This window comes from Larus michahellis, chromosome 9 (genome assembly GCF_964199755.1).
Source record: "Larus michahellis chromosome 9, bLarMic1.1, whole genome shotgun sequence".
NCBI lineage: Eukaryota > Metazoa > Chordata > Aves > Charadriiformes > Laridae > Larus > Larus michahellis.
This window is the reverse complement of record NC_133904.1, coordinates 14,037,117-14,061,675: the sequence shown is the minus strand read 5'-3', so window position 1 is coordinate 14,061,675 and position 24,559 is coordinate 14,037,117. Positions and strand designations below refer to the sequence as shown.

At 37.6% G+C, this 24,559-nt stretch overlaps 1 protein-coding gene across 2 annotated transcripts in view; it reads left to right on the top strand.

Moving 5' to 3' along the window:
• Window positions 1–322: 322 nt before the first annotated feature.
• The window catches only part of MYO5C (myosin VC), a 36,529-nt gene continuing 12,292 nt past the window's right edge, over window positions 323–24,559 (top strand). Inside the window, exons 1-29 of one of the 2 annotated variants that reach the window (XM_074601071.1) lie at window positions 323–467; window positions 3,958–4,068; window positions 4,952–5,117; window positions 5,276–5,420; window positions 5,835–5,991; window positions 6,551–6,694; window positions 7,627–7,708; window positions 8,308–8,415; window positions 8,966–9,072; window positions 9,706–9,971; window positions 10,293–10,374; window positions 10,718–10,858; window positions 11,940–12,065; window positions 12,695–12,778; window positions 13,400–13,534; window positions 13,914–14,011; window positions 15,498–15,584; window positions 15,671–15,782; window positions 16,688–16,899; window positions 17,579–17,744; window positions 18,128–18,274; window positions 18,878–19,042; window positions 19,270–19,363; window positions 19,940–20,003; window positions 21,214–21,394; window positions 21,944–22,037; window positions 22,888–22,951; window positions 23,038–23,118; window positions 23,501–23,681. In XM_074601071.1, coding sequence (XP_074457172.1) covers window positions 441–467; window positions 3,958–4,068; window positions 4,952–5,117; window positions 5,276–5,420; window positions 5,835–5,991; window positions 6,551–6,694; window positions 7,627–7,708; window positions 8,308–8,415; window positions 8,966–9,072; window positions 9,706–9,971; window positions 10,293–10,374; window positions 10,718–10,858; window positions 11,940–12,065; window positions 12,695–12,778; window positions 13,400–13,534; window positions 13,914–14,011; window positions 15,498–15,584; window positions 15,671–15,782; window positions 16,688–16,899; window positions 17,579–17,744; window positions 18,128–18,274; window positions 18,878–19,042; window positions 19,270–19,363; window positions 19,940–20,003; window positions 21,214–21,394; window positions 21,944–22,037; window positions 22,888–22,951; window positions 23,038–23,118; window positions 23,501–23,681 — 3,627 coding nt within the window. In that variant the 5' untranslated portion in view covers window positions 323–440. The remainder of the gene's footprint in view (window positions 468–3,957; window positions 4,069–4,951; window positions 5,118–5,275; window positions 5,421–5,834; window positions 5,992–6,550; window positions 6,695–7,626; window positions 7,709–8,307; window positions 8,416–8,965; window positions 9,073–9,705; window positions 9,972–10,292; window positions 10,375–10,717; window positions 10,859–11,939; window positions 12,066–12,694; window positions 12,779–13,399; window positions 13,535–13,913; window positions 14,012–15,497; window positions 15,585–15,670; window positions 15,783–16,687; window positions 16,900–17,578; window positions 17,745–18,127; window positions 18,275–18,877; window positions 19,043–19,269; window positions 19,364–19,939; window positions 20,004–21,213; window positions 21,395–21,943; window positions 22,038–22,887; window positions 22,952–23,037; window positions 23,119–23,500; window positions 23,682–24,559) is intronic. The other variant, XM_074601072.1, reaches the window with a different exon arrangement.

The following is a 24,559-nucleotide window of genomic DNA, read 5'->3' as shown; positions in this document are numbered from 1 at the left end:
CCTAAACACCTAGCGGAGGCTACTCGGCACCTATTTTTCCTGGCCCAGAACCAGACGCTGCTCAGCACTCGGAGCTATTTCAAACCCAAATTGCATTCCGAATCCCTAAGGCTGTATCCAAGATGCCAGCCTTGCCAGTGTGGCGATTGGGACTACTCCCCATCCCCACTATACTTACATACCTGTCAGAATTAGGAGCTGGCGTGCAAGCTGCCCGCATAAAAAGCCCGATACTGAGGAACCCTTTAGCCGGGTGCTGCGGGTCACTGAGGCGAGCAGCGCGGGGAACCGCCTCCCTCCTGGCCGGGGAAGGGCCGCGCCCGGGCGGGACAGGCTCCGGATCCGGCCCGGCCCCCCGTCCCCACGCCTCGGGGGCGGACCGTGGCCACCTGCCGGCTGCGGAACCGGCCGCGGCACGTCTCTCTCCGCCGGCGGCCCCCATGGCGCTGGCCGAGCTCTACACCCAGGTGAGTGGGGCCCTGAGGGGGAGCGGGCCGCCATGGCAGCGGCGGCGCCTGAGGGGGAGCGGGGGCGCCTTCTCCCACCGCTGCTGAGGGGACGGCGGCCGCCCCGTGAGGGGAAGGAGGAAGAATGGGGTGACCAGGCCGGGCGAGTAATGCCAGGCTCACCAGAGCATGCCTGTGGGTTTTTGTGCTTTCTGGGGCATTAAAATGTTGAGCCATTGGTGTTCTGACAGAGTTGGCTGGGTTGGACCTGACGGAGGGCGCGTGTCCCCTCAGTGTGAGAGCCCATCGCCTGTATGGGACAGATGGGTGACTATAAAATCACAGGGCAGTATGGGAAGATACTTCTTTTTTGAGATAAATACTTCTTTTTTTGCGACTTTCAGTCCCTAGGTGTAGGTCTCAGAGGTGCTAGCCAGTGATTAGGCAGTTTTGAAGTTTAACAGCACTTCCCTGACCACTTAATTGTGGAGCGTGTGCTCTTTTTGTTATGCCAGTATTGAATATGTTTGGCTGAACCAGGCACTAAAATAAGGATTTTTTTCCTCCTTAATGCGGCTGCTGTATTTTTTTGCACATATTTTCCCACTTTTCCTATAGTCGCTAGAGTGTTGTGACATGTAACTTGTTTGCTTAGCTTTAAATAACAAAAATAACATGCACATGTTAGTGATTTATAGGCCTGTATCCCTTCTATCGCAAAAGCAGCTGCCGTTATAAACTCCTATTTAGCCCTGTGCTGCACTGATATTTATTAATTCGTTTTGTTGGTACCACACTCTGAGCAGCAAAACGAACAAATGTGGGTTTTTTTAATCAGGAATAATGTTAGGCAGGTGAAGGGGAGGAAGGAGTGTGGGTGTAACTTGATACGAAAATGAGCAAACTCTCTTCTGTTTACTTGTAAGGCAGGGTTTGGAGAAAGCGAACTTTGGCAGGCTGGGTACATTTGCCAATGGAGGCTCCTGGAACTGCAGGGACCTTTTCTGAAGAATCAGTACTTTGATGACATGCTTTTTCCTCCCTTTCTTGTCAGTGACCTAGTGCAGTTCACCTTCTTACATGGGAACAAGCTGCGTGCTCCTGAGGCTGTTCAATGGTGATATTCCTGACTCACATAGAATAACAGCAAATAAAGAATTCAATTTAAAGCTGTGAATAGATAAGTATTTTTTATAAGCCAGGAAATCGGTGTAGTGTAGGAATGACATAAAAGTCAATTTATACTTCAATACACATGGAGAAAGCAAGGTTAAAACTGATTTCATTTAGCCATGTCTTTCATTTTCCCACTAAGTAGATATTTATGAAGCTGGGTTTGTCTCCCTTTGGTCAGGTACATGAAAACGTTGTCATCATACTCATTTGCTGTTGCTTAGAAAAGATCTCTGTGATTTTGGATATTATGGGAAAAAATGCCACCGTGCTGAAGCTATCAGCAAAGAGGCATCATGAGAGTGGCTGAGGTTTCAATTAGTGTTCATCACCTGACATACATGCCAAGTTGGTGTATGGTTGACCAGAAGGGTCAATCTCCATTCTTCGAGATACTGAAAACTCAACTGGAGAAGTCACTGAGCAACCCAAGCTAACTTGTAGGATGTCCCTACGGAAATCCCTCTTACCCTAAATCATTTGGTTCTGATCCTCAGGGGTTACAGTTGAGAAAGCTACTGTTGAGGTACAGTGCAGTTTGTAGGGACCTCTGTAGGCACCCATGGCTGGCAGCGTGTTCACTGGGATTCTCGGGGTGGAGAGCCTCATGTTCTGAGGATATGCTGGAGCTTCCAGGGCTTCCTCCAAATTAGAGAAGAAAAAAAAGTCATTTGTGCCAAAAACAACAGTTGCAACACCGAAATGAGAAGGTATATGAGTCTCCAAGGTATCTGTGGGTATGCTAACACTTCATTAAATCCTTGACCAATGTTAATTTTTCAAGTAAGCAGCTGCAGCAGTTCTCACAGGTTTATTTAAACACAGTTGATTTAAACTGACCATGAATATAGCTAGGGTAGGGGAATTAAGTGAAGGGTTATGGCTGTCAAAACAGAAAGATGCTGGAAGAAGATTATATGGCATGCTTCCTTGTGCAAGTAGGGACTGAATGATTCTGTGCTCTCTAATGTTGCTTTATCACAAATTAGAGGAGAGGTGGCCCATAAAAAACTCGGTACTAGTATGTATTGGTGATTTTCAGGCTTTTTTTCTGACATCGCTGTCCTTCCACCTGTCCTCTCCTTACATCCAAATATAGTCTTCAGTGTTGTCTTCATTGCCATCTGAGATACAGGCTATACGGTATAAAAAAAGTACTGTGCAGCAAGGTTTAAGGAAGATGGTGGCGTGTCAGAAGTAATCTCAAACTGCAAATCCCTGAACAGATGTGATTTCAATGTTACTAAAACCAGTGTTTATTAATGCATAGGTGACACATTAGGGAGGTTTTTAGGGGTGCAGCTTTGTTAAACCCTGGCAGGACGAGAAAGACACGCTCCACATCAGTGAAGAAATTCCTCACTTACTGAGGTTCCCAGCTGTGTTATGTCCTTTTAAGGAATGCTGTTTCCTGTAGCTTCTAGGGTGTTTCCTATAGCTTCTAGGGGAGGGCATTTAAAGATGTTGCTAATGCTTCAGCATATTAACTTCAGCATAGGAGAACTAGGTGGTTTGAACAGCGTAATTTACATTCAAACATTTGTGCTTCAGAAGGCTAGAGGGAATTCTGTTGTCTTGATTCTTCAAATACCTAAAAGAGAACTACAATTTATCTGCTTCCATTGGAAAGAAGTGCTTTTAGGAAGGGTGTTTTCTTCCTGAGGCAGAGCTAAAGTAACTTACTGGGACTGAGCTCAGCTAAGCCAGCTGACTGCTTGCAAAGAAAGTAACCTGCCAGTAGTCTTTGAAGTTCTCCTAGAACACGGGAAGATGTTGTTTGGAGGTTGCGCTTCAGTCCCGTGAAAAGAAAGGTAACTACGCAGAGTCTTTCTTGTATGTACACCTTTGCCTGTGGCAAAATGCTTTCGAAGTTCAGTATCCCGTATTTGAATTCAGGGAAGCGATTGTCTAAATTCTGGTAAATGAGATGCTTTCTCTGGTACTTGCTCATTCAAAATCTTCTAGAAATCAGAGCTCTGCCTTTAGTGTATTTTATTCTCTTTGTTCAGTGTTAGAGGATTTGAAGAGCTTGGCGACAGTCTGGCCCTTCTTCACCTTCCTGCACGCTGTGTTGTTCTGCAGACTTTACACTAAAGAGGAGCAGAACAAGCACATCTGAGATTAATGAGTCTGCTCTCATTTTTTTTTGTTTCACGTAGAGTAACTAAAGCACAAAAATACAGCCTGCTGAAAGGGTCAGATCTAAGAATAATCCCCAAAAGTCCTGGCATCCACTTGAGCTTTTAGGTTGCACTTGACTTTTGGAAACTATCTTTTTGTGCCGTTCTGGTATTATGGTCATAGCTAAACTAACTATTGTCTTGTTTTTCTGTTGTAGTACAATAGGGTTTGGATCCCTGATAATGAAGAGGTTTGGCAGTCTGCAGAAATCACAAAAAACTACAAAGCTGGAGACCGTTTTCTCCACATGCAGTTAGAAGATGGAACTGTAAGGAGAAAAGCCTTAATTATTGTGCAGTTTCCTGAGATATGTAGAAACATAGGACTCACTGTTACGGAATCTAAATGACTTGTCCACATTTTCTTTTATGCTAACCCTGCAGTGACCAGAATTTTATCATAGCAAAATTTGTACAGTAAACAGCTGTTACCTAAAAATATGAAGAGTGCAATTCTACTATTATTATAGAACACATACCTCGAAGATCACTTCACTTTTGAAACAAGCACTGAAACTCATCTTAAGTTGAAGTAAATCAAAAGTGCAAGGCAGGCATAGTTATTTCTCACAGAGGTAGCTGTTGCTTTTTTTTCCCAGAGTTGCTGCTTTATTTAAGGTCTGTTAATTTTACTATCTGAGTTCTTTACAGGTTTAATATTTTGAAAACAGTATTTCTATATTTCTGCATTCCTGTTCTGTAAAGACAAGTATTAAATGTATGATTAAATGGATTTGTTGAAAGGAACAGAAGTGAGTTTTAAACTTTGTGTAAAGAAAGCTGAAGGGTTGCAAATAAGTACAGTTTTAGAGCTGACTTAAGTCTGACCAGGTGTTTACTTTCATTCAGTTGCAGCTGATATACCGTTTTAATTTGTAGTTGAGACATGCGTATGTTTAGAGAGCTAAACACATTTCCCGTTTTTACAGGTTTCAGTATGAAATATTGTAAATAAAGGGAATGTAGCTTTCTTTTTACTGAACAAAAAAGAGCTCAATCTCTTTCATGATCTGCAAGTCCGCTAAGTTCAGTGGGGTGTATGGAATTGATGAAATACAGGGTTGACAGAGCCCTGTCTGATCTTGTAACTTCGTGTAAAGGTAGAAGATCAATTTTGCATTTTATGATATTTCAAGTCATTTTTGTTGACAGGAACTTAATTACCCTGTTGATCCAGCTGCTTTGCCACCCCTACGAAATCCTGACATACTTGTTGGAGAAAATGATCTCACTGCACTTAGTTATCTCCATGAACCAGCTGTTCTACACAATCTTAAAGTTCGTTTTGTGGAGTCTAAGCTTATCTACACCTATAGTGGTAAGCAAAGTAAAATGCAATATTTTCTAAAATAGGTAGGAGATTCTGATCAACTAACAAGTTGCTATTTTGTATCAGTTTAAGGGTAGTTGCCGAAAACTAGCATTTAATTGAACTAACCTTTTTTTTTTGTTTTTGTTTTGTACACTTGGTTGTAGGAATAATTTTGGTTGCAATAAACCCCTATAAGCAGTTGCCAATATATGGAGATGCTATTATCCATGCATATAGTGGGCAAAACATGGGGGACATGGATCCACATATATTTGCTGTGGCAGAAGAAGCATACAAGCAAATGGCAAGGTTCAGTATGTTGTTTAATGTCCATAAATAACACACTAGATGTCTAGTGGCAGTCAGTGTTAATTGTAATTTAATTTAACTGTGTATGAGCCATTGGCTATTAAGAATACCTTTGAATGGCTAACTTAACTAGAGGAAGAGTAGTTCCCTAACCAGCAGAGGAATTTCTAGAACTCATGACTATTTTCATTCTTGATGAAGGGCTAAGCACTGGCTTAGCTGAGTTAATAGCAATGACGTCAGCCTAGAGGTTACAACTGAAGAGGAATAAGAGAAGAACAGATGAATGATGGAACTGATATGAGAGTTGACCACAGCCGTGTGTTCAGAAATTTGTTTCATATATATAATTCTTACATTTATACACATGTTTTAGACATACCTGATTTAAACTGTCTCATTGTTTGGTTTTAGAAATAACAAAAATCAGTCTATTATAGTCAGTGGAGAATCAGGAGCTGGAAAGACTGTGTCTGCAAGATACACTATGAGATACTTTGCCACTGTGAGTAAGTCAAGCAGCAATGCACATGTGGAGGATAAAGTATTGGCGTCCAATCCAATAACCGAGGTAGGTTTTGGAGAGTACCTGTCAAGTCTGTACTTGTTGAGGAAAGAGTTCTGAGAGCTGCTGGGAACCTTTGTTTGAAATCTTTAGCGATGTTCTAGCTGCCCAAGTTAGATATCTAAATTAGAAGTTTAGCCTCTGAATGTTACTTACGGAAAGATGTAGTCAGATTCAGGAACACCCAGGTGCCTAATTTACCAATGGCCCTTTGGAGGCACTAATTTGCCTCCAGAGTCTTATTTGACCACATCCTTTTAATTAGATGATGAGAAAACAATATTGAACAAGTTGTTTGTTTTTATTAATTGGAATAGAAACTGGTTAATGTTCCTTTTGGTGGCAAAATGTACTTTCTCTAATTCTCAGTTTGTGTAGTGTTGTACTATTTCACTTGAGGCTTATCTTCAAATTTGGGCCTCAAAGTTTAAATCTCACAGCTCAATGCTAGATTGATCCTTGAGCGCCTTTGATTTTAGGAACTTGTAGTTGAGTCACATTTTGACAAAGTTACTCTTATAAAAGACCAAGTAAAACAAAGTCTAAAAGTTTATAATTTTTGTAGGCTGTTGGCAATGCAAAAACCACACGGAATGATAATAGCAGTCGATTTGGAAAATACACTGAAATCAGTTTTGATCAGTGTTACCAAATCATCGGAGCTAACATGAGAACATACCTGCTTGAGAAGTCCAGAGTTGTCTTTCAGGTGGGTAAAATAAATTTTAAAACACTTAATGTCAGTATGGCTAGTAATGTACTGTCCTTTACTAGTTTCATATAGAAAATGTTGTGTGAAGTTCTGAATAGTATGTCTAATCAGCAGGTGATTTATTTTTTTAACAGGAGCTAGTCTTAATTATAATAAGAAAATAATTTATTTCATGTTCTTCCTTATGTTAAGTGGAAGATGTATCTCGGGGATGATTCCCTGAGACAAGTGCAAGAGGTATTTGAGAAACCTGTGATTTTCAATCACAATAGTAACACATGCCAATCGTACCTGTCAAGGAACGGCGTATATAGGGCAGAGGGAGTCTCAGTAAAAAAATGACTGAAAATTTATAAGGCTGCGACTTATTGCATGTGACTCATTACAGTGTCAGAGCATAATTGTCATAATCTACTAAAGAAAGCATTTAATTTTTTAAAACTAATTTTATGAAGTTTTCCTTATTTGTAGTATTATAACTTTTTAAGTACTATGAAAAATACTTCCGTATATCTGCTGCCTGAAGGATGGTTTGGAAATAGTTTTCTGAGTTGCCATGGGGCAGTGTTTCAGCTGGCACTCCTCCACAGTTGTTCATTACAGTATTTGTCAGTTCTTATTAGTAGGCGGTTGTTCAGGCTGAAAAAATTATTAGAATAACAGCCTTGGGGAAAGAGTTCAGCATATCGATAATGGAAATAAAGTGTACCTGAATTAATCACTTTCCAAGCTCTTGCTGAAGTCTAAGATGTGCCATTTTAATAATGGGCAATTTCTTTACCAAACAATGTTGCAGCAGAATTTAGCCTTCGAGTATCATTATCTCTTTGCAGTAGTGTTGAATATTGAATGTTTTTCTGATTGATTGTTGTTTTGGTTTTGTGTCTTTTTTTTCTGTCTGTAATGGTACTCTTTGTTTTAATTTACAGTCAGAGAATGAGAGAAACTACCATATATTTTATCAGTTGTGTGCATCTGCTATGCAACCTGAATTTAAGCATCTGAAATTGGGTATGTCTCAAGAAAATAACCTACTGTTCATTTTTGCATTGCAGTATTTGGAAGATTGGATTTTCAAATGCTAGGATGTTAAGTGCTTTATAGCATAAATCTCACAGACTTACAATGGGACTTGCATTTTTAAGTCACTTAGCTATTAATCCTGCTTGTATTGAACTTGGTAGCAAATCCCTAGTAACTTGAATAGTGCATGATCAAGTACCTAAATGTCTTTGAAAATCTTATTCTAATATTTCTGTAGTGACAGATGCCTTAATGACAGTTTAGGGAGCTTGACTCATTTGTCTCCAGAGGAGCTTTAATGACACCTGGGAGAAGCAGACCTTAGGTATATGTTTACTCAGTCTTCATTCCTGTTTTTTTGTTACATCAACTATTAAGGATTGTTAGGAATTACGAATATTAATTCATGTCAGTTTAACTGAGTTAGGCGCATAGATTTCCCTCAGAAAAAGAGGACCTCCAGTTCATTGCTGAAGAGCTGTCATCTGACAGCATCTTTAATTTTCTGGTGTTACAAGAGTCTTTAACAAGTAGCTATCCCCAATCCCGATTTTTCCAGCATTACAAGTTTTGTGTCTTATCTATAGGAAGTGCAGAAGAATTTAACTACACAAGAATGGGTGGCAGCACAGTAATAGAAGGAGTTGATGACAGAGCAAATATGGTGGAGACTCAGAAGACATTTGCCTTACTGGGTAAATTCCTGGGAATACCTACTCAATAGATGTAAAAGCTTATTTTTTTTCTCAAATGGGCGAAGGTGGAATGTTTCTGAAGTGTTCAAAATGCTAGTAGTAATTACCAAAATAATTGCCTTCATAGCTTATACGTTGCATTGTTGGCTTGTTTTTAAAGTACTAGGCAAGAGCAATTTTTGAAGTACTAGGCTGTTAGCAATTCACGTTCATTGTTAATGGTCAGAATCACTAAGGGATGGAGTCTTCTTAGCCCTTAAGCTAACATGCTGTGACAGAAGTGGAATTGAAAGCTTCTTTGCCCCTTTATGGCTTATGTGAAAGCCGAATCAGACTTGAACTGGCACTTGGGGAGATACAGGAATTTATGCCTCATCTCTCATCCGATCAGACAAGGAGAAAGTAGGCAGAACCAAGACTTTGTGTAGTAGTCTGCAGAGATGCTATACAATTCTTGGCTACACAACAAAGCAAGTAATCCAGCATTGTGCTATTTTAATTAATTGTACTGTTTCTGAGTATTTAAAATAATCAATAATTGTTTTTTTAGGTCTGAAGGGGGATTTTCAGATGGATGTTTTTAAAATGCTGGCAGCAATCCTGCACTTAGGCAATGTGGGAATAACAGCTGTTGGAGATGACAGATCATCCATCAGTGTAAGGAAGTAGTTCATTCACATACCAGCATTTTCTTTTATATTCTACGCCAAAAGTCCTTTAGCAATAGTTTCCCTCATATCTGGGGCTCAGAGCAGCATTAAGTCTGTCTACTACACTTGAGAGATTTCTCCATCTTCATCTGTATAGAATCAGAATGAGTGTTCATGCGAATCCTGTTTTGTGCCCAAGTTCAGAAAGTCTGAACAAAAGGCGAAATGTGGCTAAGGGAACCCCATATCCAATTGTTCCATAGCTGTTGGGAAAGCCATTTGGGACTGCCTGAAGGATACAGGAAAACGGAGTGTTGTCAAAGCTGCTCAGAATGTGTCCCGCCAGACTGTGCAAGTCTATAAAAGAAGGACACCTAAACATGGACTAAAGTAACTTTTTCTTTCAATGTCTTAATCCAAAGCATGTCATCCAGACTAAGTTTTTCTATCCTATATCAGGAATTCTATCCAGTATTGTTTTAGCTTTTGATATTTTGCCAGATGAAGAAGTGAACAGACCCCCTTGTCTAACTAAAAATATAAGTCATTGTTTGATGTCAGTGGTGCCAGGATTTCACTGTCTAGATGACAGTTGAAGTATCAAATGTAATGTAATAATATTTATTTATTTTCTTTGAAGCTGGAAGATAAACATCTCAATATATTCTGTGAACTTTTGGATTTAAACTGTGACAAAATGGCACAATGGCTTTGCCACCGAAAGATTATCACTACCTCAGAGACTGTAATAAAGCCAATGACAAGGACTCAGGCTGTTAATGCAAGGGATGCTCTGGCAAAGAAGATCTATTCTCATTTATTTGACTTTATTGTGGAAAGAATTAACCAAGCTTTGCAGTTCCCTGGCAAACAACATACTTTTATTGGTGTTTTGGACATTTATGGGTAAGAACATCTCTGGAAACAAGTATATAAATATTAGTATTTTTTGTGAATGAGGTTTAAATTTAACTTTTGATGTGATACTTCTAGATCTAACTCTGGATTTTTTGGGCTCTGTTATGTCTGGTAATAGTAACAGCTAGGGAAGTTTTGAAATGTCTTAGCATCTTTATTAGTCTTATGGCTATTTAATTTTCTTAGAAATATTAGAATAGCTCCAAAATCTTAAAAGGATACTACCATTTGTATTTAAAATTTAAGGGATTTTTTTTTTCTCCAATACTGTTACATCACCTTATTCTTCTTATTCGATGTGTGTTTCAGCTTTGAAACATTTGATGTGAACAGTTTTGAACAATTTTGCATCAATTACGCTAATGAAAAACTGCAGCAGCAATTTAACCTGGTATGTTCTTTTATTTGTTATAGTTCTTTATGTTACTTTGCTTCAATTTTGAAATTGTCAGTGATAGATAATAGCAAATGTATTTCTATTTGAGTAACGGATATTTCTGGATAATGGCTATCCAGTAATAGATAAAAGTATTTTGTATAAATACATATATAAACACACAGATATATAAATGAAAACGGATTAGTTCATTTTCTTACAAGATAGACATATACTATACTACAAAATATATAAATATTTTGTTTCTATCTATATATACAGTCACAAACATGCACACATTGTATATACTTGCTTCATTAATTGTAACCTTACATTTTCATAATTTTCACGCACCTAGCACGTCTTTAAACTTGAACAAGAAGAATATATGAAGGAAGATATCCCATGGACTTTAATAGACTTCTATGACAACCAGCCTGTCATTGACCTTATTGAAGCTAAAATGGGAATTTTAGAACTTCTGGATGAAGAGTGCTTGGTAATTCAAAAACTCTTGTATTTATTAGCTCGTAAAAAAACTTGTGGGTTAATTCATATAGAGCATTTTCCTCATAAAAGGAACATTAATGTTTGCCCTGTATTTGGTACTTTTAATTGTAAGCTGCTTAAGTCTATTTTTATCTTGTAAAATTGAGAACCTAAAGCTAGATTCTTACCTAGAATCTAACCCAGCGACTAGATTTCTTCACTGTGAGGGTAGTGCAGGACTAGAACAGGTAAAGCAGAGGTGCAGTGGGATCCCTGTCTTTGGATACGTTCTGGATTTGAGTTCAAACAGAAGCTTGATCTAGTGTTGGTGGTAGTCTTGCTCCAAGCAGGAATTTGAACTACTTGATCTCCAGAAGTCTATTCCATCAATATTTGTACAACTCAGTTATTCTATGAATGACTAATTTGATACAAAAACCAGTCTTCCTTTCCTTTTTGGTAAGTTCTTGTTGAATGCACCAAACCTACATCTTTGCTTTTCTTCTTTAGTCTTACTATTTTTTTTCTCTGTGCTCCCCTCCTGACTGTAGCAATTCCTGAATTTATATTTTTTTCTTCTACATATATGTAGTTCCTTTCGGCTTCCAAGCGTATTGAAGTAGCTGTGTTAGTGAAGAACTGGGCAGAGAAAGATGACAGCTCTTCAAATGGTCTCTAAAAGGTGCTTTGATGATACTGGCAAATCATACTTCTCAGAATCCAAACCATGGAGTAATATGGGAGAAATTAGGGAATATTCCCTAACTCATTAGTTTATCTGTTATTCTGCTTGTTAGCATTCTCAGGGATCAGATCATCCCTGAATGCAGGTAGCATCTTCTCAGGACAAAATGGTTTATAAGTCATCAGAGAATTAATTCTAATTAACGTTAATATGAGCTTCTTTCTTAAAATCATTTGCTACAGGGAGCCACTGGCTATTCTGAAAAGACAAAAGCCGCTTATTATTAGGCCTCGTAACTCACTGAAGATGCATTACTCAGATGGGATTTATTGATAGTAAGCAGTTTTGCTGTTTTTAACAGTCCGGCAGAATTTTGTTGAAGAGATTGCCCTTCTCATTTTTACAGTTACCTCATGGAAGAGACGAAAACTGGCTTCAAAAGCTGTATAATAATTTTGTCAATAAAAACGCACTCTTTGAAAAGCCGAGGATGTCAAACACATCTTTCATCATTCAACACTTTGCTGATAAGGTAGAGTGTAAACAACTCAGTATTATTTCACCTTGTTTCTAGCAGTAACTCGTTCTGAAAAGGAAGGAACTTACAAAACAGAGGGAATAGTATAACCACACATTTATAATTTGTATAAAAACTATCTTCAGTACATAGTACTATTTATTTATTAGTAACACTACCTGTAACATGCCATTTAAATGTAAGAAGTGCTTAAGATAATGAATTTGAGAGTATAAAAATAAATCATCAAGATAAAGAGGCAAAAAAGAATGCAATGTGTAAATAAAATAGTTGAGACTGTAATCCATACACGTTTTAGTCTGTTATTTACATTTCAAATGTAGTATTCCTTTTTTGGTGTTTTGATTTCAAATCGCAGAATAATGAAGAGAGGAGGAAATAAATTCCTAATGAAGGCAGAAGGAAGTTACAGTTGATAGTGGATTCTGACAGTTTGCCCTGCTTCTAAATTTGCAGTATGCATGTATGTTTGCCGTCATGAAACCGGTAAAAGCAGACTGTCAGCCATTGTATTTAAGACTAATAAAGACCTCTTGGCCACCACAGCTTAGAAAGTAAAAATTATTGTTTTGCTAATTGTTCATGTATTGCTGAAAAGTTAATGATGTCACCTGTTTGCACAGGTAGAATATAAATGTGAAGGATTTCTGGAAAAAAACAGAGATACAGTACATGAAGTATTGATTGAAATCTTGAAAGAGAGCAAGGTTTGTGAAAAATCAGTAATGATTAATTTTCCAAATACCTGATTTTACTGGAATTCATTTAGATCTAATTTTAAAAGGTTTGGGTTTTTTTCTGATAAAAAGATTTTTAATAGGTTGAATCAATTAGTTTAATCTTACTTTTTATTAATATTCTAAAAATGTGTATTTTTAATGTCAAAATAACATACAAGATGGAAAAACACAGTGTTCAACTCTTTCATATATGTGCATGTACTTTGCTAGCTATGTTAGTATTTTTTGTTTTTGTAGTATCTCCCTTGAACAGCATTCTGGAATCCTTGAAACTGAACAATTCGCTTTTTCCTGTAGTCATTACATGTAGCTTTGATAGGTGGCTTATCATTAACAGCTGCCTTTGTTTATTCTTCAAAAGAGATTAAGAGAATGCCAGGGCAGGGAAAACATCAGGTGTCTTATATGTGCCTGCCACTTCCCATCTGCTTGAAGGCCCTGTCCCTTTCAGGTCTACCGCCTTGAGACTTAGCATTAAGATGGATGGGGTTGGCATTTTACGTTACAGTAATAAATGTGTTTATGTATATTTAAATGTTCTTACAGCTGCACAGTATTTTAACTGTGATTCTTTCACCACACTTTTAGTTTCATCTGTGTGAAAATTTTTTTCAAGACAATCCGGTGTCCGTTTCACCTTTCAGTTCAACTATAAACATCAAATCTGCAAGACCTGTTCTCAAGTCACCTAACAAACAGCTCCGGATGACTGTTGGCAATAAGGTACTACAGAAACGTGCTATTCTGTGATGTTCGTACTTTCAGGGAAGTGTACTGGGCAGTCTGAGACTATGGTGCTGTATTCTGTTACTATTCACAGTGGACTGTCCAGTTTTCGGTGTAGCAAGAGCCAGCCACAGTGTAGTGCTCTGGGTCCGGGTATAGGTAGGTGTGTTTAATTTATGTGTATAGGTTGGTGTGTTTAACAGGAGACTGTTAGGTACAGCAGGACTGTTAAATTTCCTGCGTTTAAGATATAAACCATAAGAAAATCTCCCAGTGTCCAGCCAAAACCTAACAAAGAATTAAAAAATTAAGATTTGACTTTTTCCTTAGCTGTAAATTTTTCATTAGTATAACTGTTACGTCTGATGTTTTCTAGTTCCGGAGTTCTTTGTCTTTACTTATGGTGACACTGAATGCAACCATCCCTCATTATGTACGATGCATAAAGCCAAATGATGAGAAGTTGCCTTTTGAGTAAGTATTTTAGCGGTGTTGAGCTGTTACATTACCTTTAAAATTAAAAGAGTATTTTTCTATTTTACAATAGCTACATGTCAGCAAGCTAAATTCTTATTGTTGACCAACTTCCCATACAGAACATATTTTTCCTTTCAAGTCAGACAAAGTAGAAGAAAAAAGTCTTCTTACAAAAATAAAATCATTCAGTAATAGTTATTGATACCATAAAAATTCTTTATTATCCTAAAATTTTTCAAGTCAGATATTAGTGTCTGTGTATTTGCCATAACAGTTTTTGGGGAAAAGGTTGTCCACCTTTGATTTAAGATATTTTGTTTAGGAGTGTTTGCTTTTGTACAGGTGTGGATTGGCACCAATTCATATTTAAGGAATAAAAGCTATTTTCTTTGTGAACTTCCCTTTTGTCCACAGCAATATTTAGAGGAGCTTTAGAAGTCAGAAAGGTATGAGCAGTGTTGAACATAGCCTTGGCTTTTTCCCCACAATTTTTATCATTTTAATGCTAAAATAGAATCATATATTCCAGATAGTTTGCATAATTCCTGTGTCTGGCTTGATAACCACTGACTGTAAGCAGGAGTTAACCTTGATGCAGCTATTGGTCTGGTTTGTGGGCAGACGTGTGGAATGTAGGTTCAGTTATACAGCTTTTAGCTGGAAGGTAGTGTAATGACAAATGAAATAAAAGCTTTTGTCATATCTGAGTAGGAGGGAAGAAGCAAACTTAGATTCTAAATTATTTTTTTTAAATGTGTTAGCCCATTTTCTTGAAGCCACACAAAATCTTTCCATGCAAAACATGTTACAAATGGCACTGTTTCACTATCACTGCAATGAGACCTTATTATTCTGTGTAATAGCAGTGAGGGGGGGAAATAATTGGATGATATAAAAAACATGTCTGAATTAGACTACGAGAGCTTACCGTAAGTTTATGGAAGAACAATATAGTCATCTGTCAGCCACAGGCATCTCTTAGCTAGTACTGTAGTGTGGTGCTCTGTGGGCACGTCAGCTCTGGTCCTGAATTGGAAAGGGTCTTTCCATGCCTTATGTCGATAATCTTGAACCTGGATATTCATGAGTAAATCCTGGTTTATTCATAATCAGTGTGCTAAAGAATACCTAGAGAGAGTTATTTCCCAACAGACACTGAGGGAATTTATTTCTGTGTATGTTTTGCGCTGAGAGGGGCACGATTCTTTGCCACTTGGTGATATGAACTTTCACGGTTAATATTGAAAAGAAACAGGACTTTGCATAAGACAAAAAGAAATATAGTCTTCCTTTTGTTTTGAGGCAGAAAAAGAAAACCCAGATACTCCCTATCATGTATTTAAAAAACCAAGTAAGACACCATATAAAAAGTAGGGAGCCCTGCATGCTATAGTCAGAAATAGAAATCCAGCTAGTAAAATGTTATAATAATTATAGCATGCCAACCCCAGCAAAAAGGTAAAATATAACTCTGCTTTTTTAGGTTTGATTCAAAAAGAGTGGCTCAGCAACTGCGAGCCTGTGGTGTTTTGGAAACTATTCGGATTAGTGCACAGAGCTACCCATCCAGGTAGGGATAGCAGTGGGCCTCCGTATGTCAAAAAATACCTAGGTGTCTCTTAAATTAATTGCATTTGCTAACTTTTTATTTTCCAGGTGGACTTACATTGAGTTTTTCAGCCGTTACAGCATTCTTATGACACAGCAGGAACTCTCCATAAATGATAAGAAGCAGATTTGCAAGATTGTTTTGCAGCGGCTAATCCAGGTTAGTTTGTATGCGCTGACCCATTATGTATTACGGCCTCTATTATTAATAAAAGGTCTCTTTTGCCAAGAGTAGTATCTCACTACTCAAACAGGAAAGATATTTACATTATTACTGTCTTTTCCTGATTTATTGTGTTGCACGTAGGCTTGCGAGTCAATAACCTTGTGTTGTGACGCAGTCATGATGTGGCCATAGACAGATGATTTTACCTCTCTGGGCTTAATATCTTCACTTATAAAATGGAAGATATTCTACCTATATTTATAAATCCATCAACAGTAAATTGTATACGTTCGTCAAGTATTAGAAGTTTATGGTGGAATGCAGCATATTGGAGAGCTGTTCTAAAAATGTCCTATTTTGCGTATTGCTCCTATTTGTTAGACAAGTCTGCAGTATGAGGCTGGTCTGATTCAAGTTGATGTGTCAGGACTCGGGGATGTGTAAGACGAAACACAGGCATACTTGCCACATAGCTCTGGCACAGGCCAAGGGTGAGAGCCTGAGCTTAAAAGGAGCTTCTCCCCTGAGTTTTTGCTCCCAACAGCTCGCTGATTCAAGGCCAGACATTTGCACCAAAAAGTATTGTTGAGCCTAAGGAACCAGACCTGTAGGAGGGGGTGAAGAGTTTGTGATCAAGGCCTTGATAAGTCCAGATCCTCCCTTTCATTTAAGATCACTAGGGTGTAATTTTTGGATGTAATTCTCTGGTTCTTTCCTGCTAAGTGGATTTTGCTCCCATATACTCCTATCTACAAAGCAGGCAGAGAGGATATTCTTATTTAGCAAGATCATGTCATTTCAGAAGAGCTGGCCAGAAGTGACAACTTATAAAAGGAAGAGAGTGTCTGGTCTATAGAAATAAACTAAAAATTTCATACACCTATTGTTTTCTTTTCCAGGATCATAACCAGTATCAGTTTGGGAGAACAAAAATTTTCTTCAGAGCAGGACAGGTTGCTTACTTAGAAAAACTGCGATCAGATAAACTGAGACATGCATGCATCATGATCCAAAAGAGTATTCGAGGCTGGCTGCAGCGGAAGAAATTCCTTCGCATAAAGCAAGCAGCTATTACAATACAGCAGTATTTCCGGGGGCAGCGGACTGTACGGTACTTTTGGCTGATAAATGAATTTGCTGTTAGGGCATGCCTGAAGGGATATAGAAGATCAAACTAATGCCCAACACTAATTTGGAAGTGTAATTTTTACGAAAGAGCAATTCAGATTGTATTTCCGTTTCCTCTTGATTGTAACTATGGACTTGAAAGTATTGAAGATGTTCAGGTGATATGAAGAAAATACTTTAGCAGATTTCAAATGTTGTCTGCCAGATTCCTGAGAGGCCTGTCTACCTGTAAGCTCACTCATTAGCTAATGATGCATGGCCCCATTGTCGGCTTGGGCTTACTGCTTAGCTTCAGAGCCAGAGAAGAAATCGAGTAGCAAAAAGGAAGAGCAATTTACAAGGGTGTACAAATTACTTGGAAGAATTACGCAGCAGAGAAAGTGCACCAGTCATTCACAGAGCAGACTGAGAGAAAGGTGGCTCTACGTAGGCTTTGAAATTTTCAGAAACAGACCATCAGAACAATTGCTTGTGAAACAGATTTCAAAGATTGTAGATAATTCCCTCTCTTTCACTTTGATTGAAGAAAAAGCTGTGTTTTAGACAGTGGATGCCTGTTTTCAGTATCTTTCTCTGTGTGTGTGTGTGATTTGGTTGGCTGAGGGAACAAGCATGAGGAATGTAATGTAACCTAAGTAAACTTTATTGTCTTTTGAATTAAGGCAAGCTATAACTGCAAGAACTCTGAAGCAAACATGGGCAGCTATAATAATTCAGAAATACTGTCGGGGTTACCTGGTCCGTAGACTTTGCCAGCTCATCCTTGTGGCTGCTGTAACAATTCAAGCTTATACAAGAGGATTTCTAGCAAGAAAAAAATACCGGAAGGTACAGCCTATCAAAAACTTTATTTCAGTAACTGTAAACAGATATTGCTCTATAAGAATGATGGAGACAAGGGCAATGATCCCTCATACTTTACCTTTTGCATGTCTGGTTCTTACATCTTCTACTCTATTTTTTATATTGTTACTATGAAAATGCTGATACACAGTAGCTTAGATCTAATCTCTGAGCTACAAAGAACTCTGTCTGGTTGATGCGGATCATCTAGTGTGATTACTACAGTGGTTGAAACGTGTCTGCAGTCTGGGTATTTTTCAGTATTTTGATACTTCCGTGAGAGGCATTGTCATTATCAGTGTATGTTGTAACTGATTCTGATTGAGGAACAGATAATTACAGGCAGATGTTAATATTTTATTTTAAAGATGCTCGAAGAACACAAGGCTGTGATCCTTCAGAAATACGCCCGTGCATGGCTTGCCAGGCGCAGATTTCAGAATATCCGGCGGTTTGTATTGAATATCCAGCTTTCCTACAGAGTTCAGCAGCTGCAGAAAAAGATAGAAGAACAGGTGCGGGGTACCAGTCAGTTTATTTGTACTAACTTTTTAATCTTATCTGTTTTATCCAGAGCTCTCATGTTGATTAGAGGCTTACATGAATTACAATATCCATACTGGACAAGACAGGAGAATATGTAAGGGATATGGTCCTTTATAGTAAGTCACTAGTATTCTTCCCACATCCAGGGCAGGAAGAATTATCCAGAGTTTCCCTATATTTTTGGATTAGTTGTGCCAACGAGAAGAATCTGCAGTGAACATTTTTTTTTTTTTTTCCTGTTTCTCAAGTAGTCCATCCAATCTCTGGATGGTATTTACTTGTATTAGTATGAAGGATGTGTGAGGTACTGCTCTGATGCAACATACTTAGTAACTTTTGGGAATTCCATATTATGTTTATTTTGCAGCTTATTTTTGAGAGCCATACCAGCCAAATCATCTTTAAGATGGTAGCTTTAATGTAATTGATGGAAACAATCCTTGGTTGAAATAATCATGACTGTTATGGGACGGTGAGCAGAAATATGTCAGGTGCTTCCTTCAAAATTCTGTTGAACAGTTTCAGGTGTGCTTGTTTTTCTGTTTTCATTTAACCTGTCTTGCTCATTGTAGAGTAGAGAAAATCATGGTTTGCTGGAACGATTGACCAATCTGGCTTCAACTCATATGACCGACGTGGATATGATTCAAAAACTCGAATTAGATCTTGAAAAGTTAACTGCTCAAAAGAGAATATATGAAGAGAAAGGGAAAAAATATAAAGAGGACAGTGAACAGGTAAATCTTCATTGCCATCTGGGTGCTTTTATTTTAGTTTAAATAATCTTTTCAGTTGCTGGATTTATTAAATGCATGATTCGAGAGTTACTAAGTAGTTTCACTTTTGGGGAGGGTGGCAGGGAAGGAAGGGAATCCATATATGCTTGTTAAAATTTAAGACCTTCTGCAGCTTATTTCTTCCTCCTTTGTAATTTGTATATTATGCTTACTTTTTGTGTGTACAGAAAATCTTAAAACTTGAGAATCTGAATAAAGAATTACAAGAACAGAAAGAGACCTTAGAAATAAAGCTCCAAGAGAAAACTGAGGAAATGAAAGGTACAATAACTAGAAGTAGTTTTAAAGGAGTTACAGTGGGGGAAAGTTTTAAAGTCAGGTTTTCGGCAAAGGTATATGACTTTTGTTTTAATAAAAGTAATATAAATGCTGAATTTACAGTAAATTAAAAATTGGCCCTAAGTTTCTCTTGCTTAGGATGTGGAGTGCAAATGCTTTTAATTTAAGAATTAAATTAAATCTGTTCTTTCCGTAGCAAAAGTTCTTCTCCTGTTGTGTTCCCTGTCACACGCACATACATTCCTTCAAGTTGTCACTTCGTCCCTGGTTCCTTTAATATACTGCTTTTACAAATCTAATTTCAAAGGACACAGGCAGCTCATGAGATCAAGTATACTTCAGATGAATAACACTTTGGTATTTCAGAACATTTTTTCTTCTATAGCATTACGTGTAAAATTTCCTGTGATAATTTTTGGCACTTCAGAGGATAATTTCAGCCATAAAATATGTTAAGTATTGCTTATTAAAACGAAACTTCTCATTGTGGTCATACTGTTTTAATAAATGCACGTAATTGCTTAAAGGTCTTTGAAATATTGAAATATTTTTTGACAGAGAAAATGGATGACCTCACGAAGCAACTCTTCAGTGATGTACAAAAAGAAGAAAATCAGAGAATGTATGGAATCTGAATTTTATTGCTTTGAAAATTGAAAAAGCATTCCCTTTTTCTCTTTCCCTACCTTTCTTTTTCCTCCTGGAAATGTATTACGCTCACATCACTTATGAATCTGTCGGGGTTCTTGGACATTGTTGCTAGTACTGAAGTATTTCATGTACAATTGAGGAAAAGCGTGTGCTTGTGGGTCAGTCACATGCAGGAAATTATATTGTAGACTTCATATTGTTCTTGCTTTTTCAGTTTCCTGTCTTGCTGTATGTCTTTCTGAGGATTGAAAGGCAACCCTGATTATAATGCTTTCTTTGGACATATCCTCAGAATTCAGTCAGGGCCGTGAGAGCAGCTGGGCTGTACCAGCCAAAATTCCTGTGAAGTGAATATCAAAGGACACAATTGAAAGATTCAGCTTGAAGGAAAGGCAGTGTTTGTAAAGGACATTTAGCTAAAAATATAGGGGGAAAACTTTTTTTTTTTACCACCTCCTTGGTATTTCATTTGCAGTATTAAAAATCCTATTATTTAGCAATAAAAGGTTGTTGCTTTGCAGCATGCTTTTCTCAGATCAAGCGTTTATTTCCCAGTATTGCTTTTCCTGTATAAGACAGAGAACTTCAGGTACCAGATAAATGCTGTTCTCTGAAGTGTGAAGAGTGCAGTCAGTCACTGTTCCTGAGGGTTGGAAGCTGTGTGGTGTTTCAGCTCAGTCTGATTTCAGCTGCAAATAACTTCAGACTGTATGAAGAGGACTTCTTTGCTCGTTTTTCTGCTTTGCCCATTAGCTATATTATGTTGGAAGCCAGTCCGTTCCAGCAGGGAGTAGTATAAAATGGAAAGCTTCTTGCAGTGTTACACTGAGAAGAACACATGGCTTTTGGTTGCTATGTCTGACTGTGACCATAAATGTAGTGGAAAGCTGCTCAGGTAGGCTAACTCTCAGAGTTAGAGAATTAGCCTTTAAGTGGAAAAAACTCAGCCTTGAATTCAGTCCCAATATCTGAATTAGATGCAGGGAAATCCAGGGACGTTCTTATCCCCTTGTCCATTTTGTAGATTGATTCTGAGGATGTAGGATAGCATTTTCAAGTAACTGTCGTTTGTTTAAGTTTTCTTCAATGAAACATGTCCTTCAAATTAAAACAAAACCAAAGCCAACTCTTTCACTTACGAATGTAGGAAAATAGCACCACCTTTTCATTGTCGTGTTTAGGATACTTGAGAAAAATTTCCAAAATCAGAAGCAGGACTATGAAAAGGAGATTGAATTGCTCAAGGGAGAAATTAAGACTCTGAAAGAAGAAAAAACGCAGCTACAACATCAAATTCAGCAAGAAATTGTCATTCAGGATGGCTTGAAAATGGAAGTAGGACAACTTACAAAACAAGCCCAGGTAAAGTATGACACATTTCATTTTGGAGTCTTTGCTAGATACAGCAAGTAGAGGATGTGGGTGTTTTATTTATACATTATCCTCACTATTTTTTTATCTTGAGTGCATTTTTAGAAGAAGTTGTAGTTATAAGCTGTATTTGATATACCACTATGTTGCATTATTTTAATGTACAAAATGTAAGTTATTGCTCTCAGAAATAAGTGCATGTTTTGAAGAATAATTGTGCATGAATATATATACATTTAAATGTGTGGATATTTTATTTTCCTTTTTCCAATAAAGTGTTAGTTTCTCAGGGGATTTTTCAGTTACAAACTGAACCTGAAAATAATACTTTTGTGTAAAGTCACATTTTTTTCTCTGAGTCAGTTCCATGACACAAACACATAACTGTTCTGATGCCTGAGAACCAGATGCTTTAAACACAACACATTTTAAGCCTTTTACCATATGAAGTTCTTAACTGTAATTATCTTTATGATTTAACTGATATTCAGCCCTTGCCATTCATTCCTTGTCTCAGTCTATAATTTTTGTCTGATTCAGAAAATACCTGAGTTGCAAAAGGAAATCGAACTGCTGCAGACACAAAAATTGGATGTTGAAAAGCAGGCCCAGTCACAGAAGCGAGAGCTGAGGGGTAAGCTATATACTAGATAATTCAGAGAATTTACGAAGTACAGTGTGAACCAGGCCAGTTTAAATTGATTTCTTCCATGTTAGCTTTGACAAAAGCTAACAGTTCTCTTTCCAATCCCATAGTGATTTCATTCTATTCATACCTATACTCACAAGGGGGAAAAAAAAAACCCAACAGGTAAGTTTTACCAAGTGATCACTGAATATTGAGAACTGGAGTACCCCTTTGAAGAAACTCTGATTTCAAACATTCCTCCTTTGTGTTTAAAAATCAATACTAGTAGCTTAAACTTCACTTAGAATTTAACAAGTAACTTGTAGAGCCCCGAGAATGTGGAGACAATACGTTATCTAGCTTTTCATCCTATCCTTAGCCTTAGGTCCAATAAATATCAATTACGCTTAAATAACTTGCTGAGTTTGGTTCTCTTTGGGAGAAGGTACTTAATAAGAAGCAGTACTGTTGTGCACTTTGTTCAGTGCTAACAATGTCATGGAGCAAACCTGTGTCTGCAGCATTTAACGTAGTAACCTAGCACTAGATGACAAATCATCTATACAACTCTAGCAGTTGTCCACATTCAGAAGAGAAAGATACAGCCTTGCAGTGAAAGTTTCATGTGTTTGGAAAAAAAAACAATATTGGTGGTATATACCTATCTAGTGCACCCTACATATCCAGAAGTAGAACCAAGTCCCTCATCATATTTTTGTAGCAAATCAGATATATTTACTGAGTACCAGGAAAGAACCTTGTAGATTTAGGAAGGGGTTGGCTTGATTTTTATAATCAAACTTAATTTGAAATGTGCAGAGAAAATTATTTGTGTAATAAAGTTGTTTTTTTCTAGAAAAGATGTCGGAAGTTGCAAAACAGCTTCTTGAAAGTTATGATGTTGAAGATGTAAGAAGCAGGTAATTTTGTTCTGAGGTCTCTTTAAAAAAGCTGAAGAAATGCATTTTGTTCCCCTGCACACTAATGATGCTGCCCTGTATTCTAGACTCTCTACGGAGGACTTAGAACACTTAAATGAGGATGGAGAACTGTGGTTTGCTTATGAGGGCTTGAAAAAAGCTACAAGGTTAGTTCAGTTCTTCCATGGTTTTATAACTCCCAAGTTGTGATCTAGGAAGTAAACAGAAAGATCAGTAACTAATTTGACAGTGCAATACTGAGCATCTGTTTAAGAAAGGAACGCACACTGCATTATGACTGGCTGAGCAACTTAAAATCACTTTAACAAACCTTTACTAAGTCAGTGAGGTAAGTGTGTATGTGTCAGTCAGGGAAATGTGTTTCCTCTGAGATATCATGCATAACTTTCAACTTCCTTAATGCACAGGTGATGTAATGGAATGTATGCATGTTAACCACAGTACTTTGTTTTCACTTTGTATTAAACTTGACCCATTGTGTCGAGGTTGTACTACATCTGCCATGTTCTTTCTCCCTTTTTTAAACAGAGTATTGGAAAGTCATTTCCAGTCCCAGAAAGAAATATATGAAAAGGAGATTGAAGGTTTGAACTTTAAAGTTGAACATCTTAGCCAAGATATTAATCATCTACAAAAATTATTTCGAGAGGAAAATGACATAAATGATGGTATTCGACTTGAAGTTAGCAGACTAACTTCAGAAAACCTGGTAAGATCAAGGTGTGGTAAAGGAAATTATGCTTTTGTTACTTACTAATACAATACAAATGTGTTTGTGGCACAAAGCCCTCAAAATCTTGTGGTCGTGTCCTTGAAATCTCAAGGCTCAAACAGACAGGGCCATCTAAGATTGCACATCCATAGTCCAGGCTCCTTCCCTGCATGCTGGGGTTCTGCATTAGGAGGCAGCCAAGGTTACTGTCTTGAGCGTAAAGCTTGTTGGGGCAACCTCACAGAGGCTTTTTGCATTTTCTTTTGCATAAACCTGAATTGAGATTTGATTCTAATCGCAGAGTGGCAAAATACCATTTTACAGACTCTGACTTGATGCGTAGTGCACACACAGGCTTTGGCTTCCGCTCTTGACAGCGAGGGAGCTGCTGAGAGTCTTTAGAATGTGTTTGAAGCCTTCTACGCTCATGTGACTGAATATTCAGATTTTATAAAAGATGCTTTGAACTTCAAAATGTTGCCAGGATGTACATAGCTGAGTTCATATGAATATTTTTCGTTGTGCTTTTTGTGGTTTCTCAACAATGCGAGGAACTTTTGAGGGGTGTAATAATTTCTACAGCTGTGCAGCTTTATACTGGAAGTCATGAAGAAACAAGTATTTAGGTTTTTTATTTACACAAAATTTTAAATGAAAAATGAATCAGAAGTTTAGCAGTTACCAGAAAGTTAGCTCACCATACCTTTTTCAATATCTACCTAATTTAGATTTCTCACCTGATAATTAAAAGAAAAAAAGCTATTTTTTGGTCAGGCCATGTATTTTTTCTGATGGAACACACTTGGTATTTCAGACTTAATGAAAAGCAGTTTTGTGATACTGTAACTTTCTATGGGTCAGTATTATAACAGTGT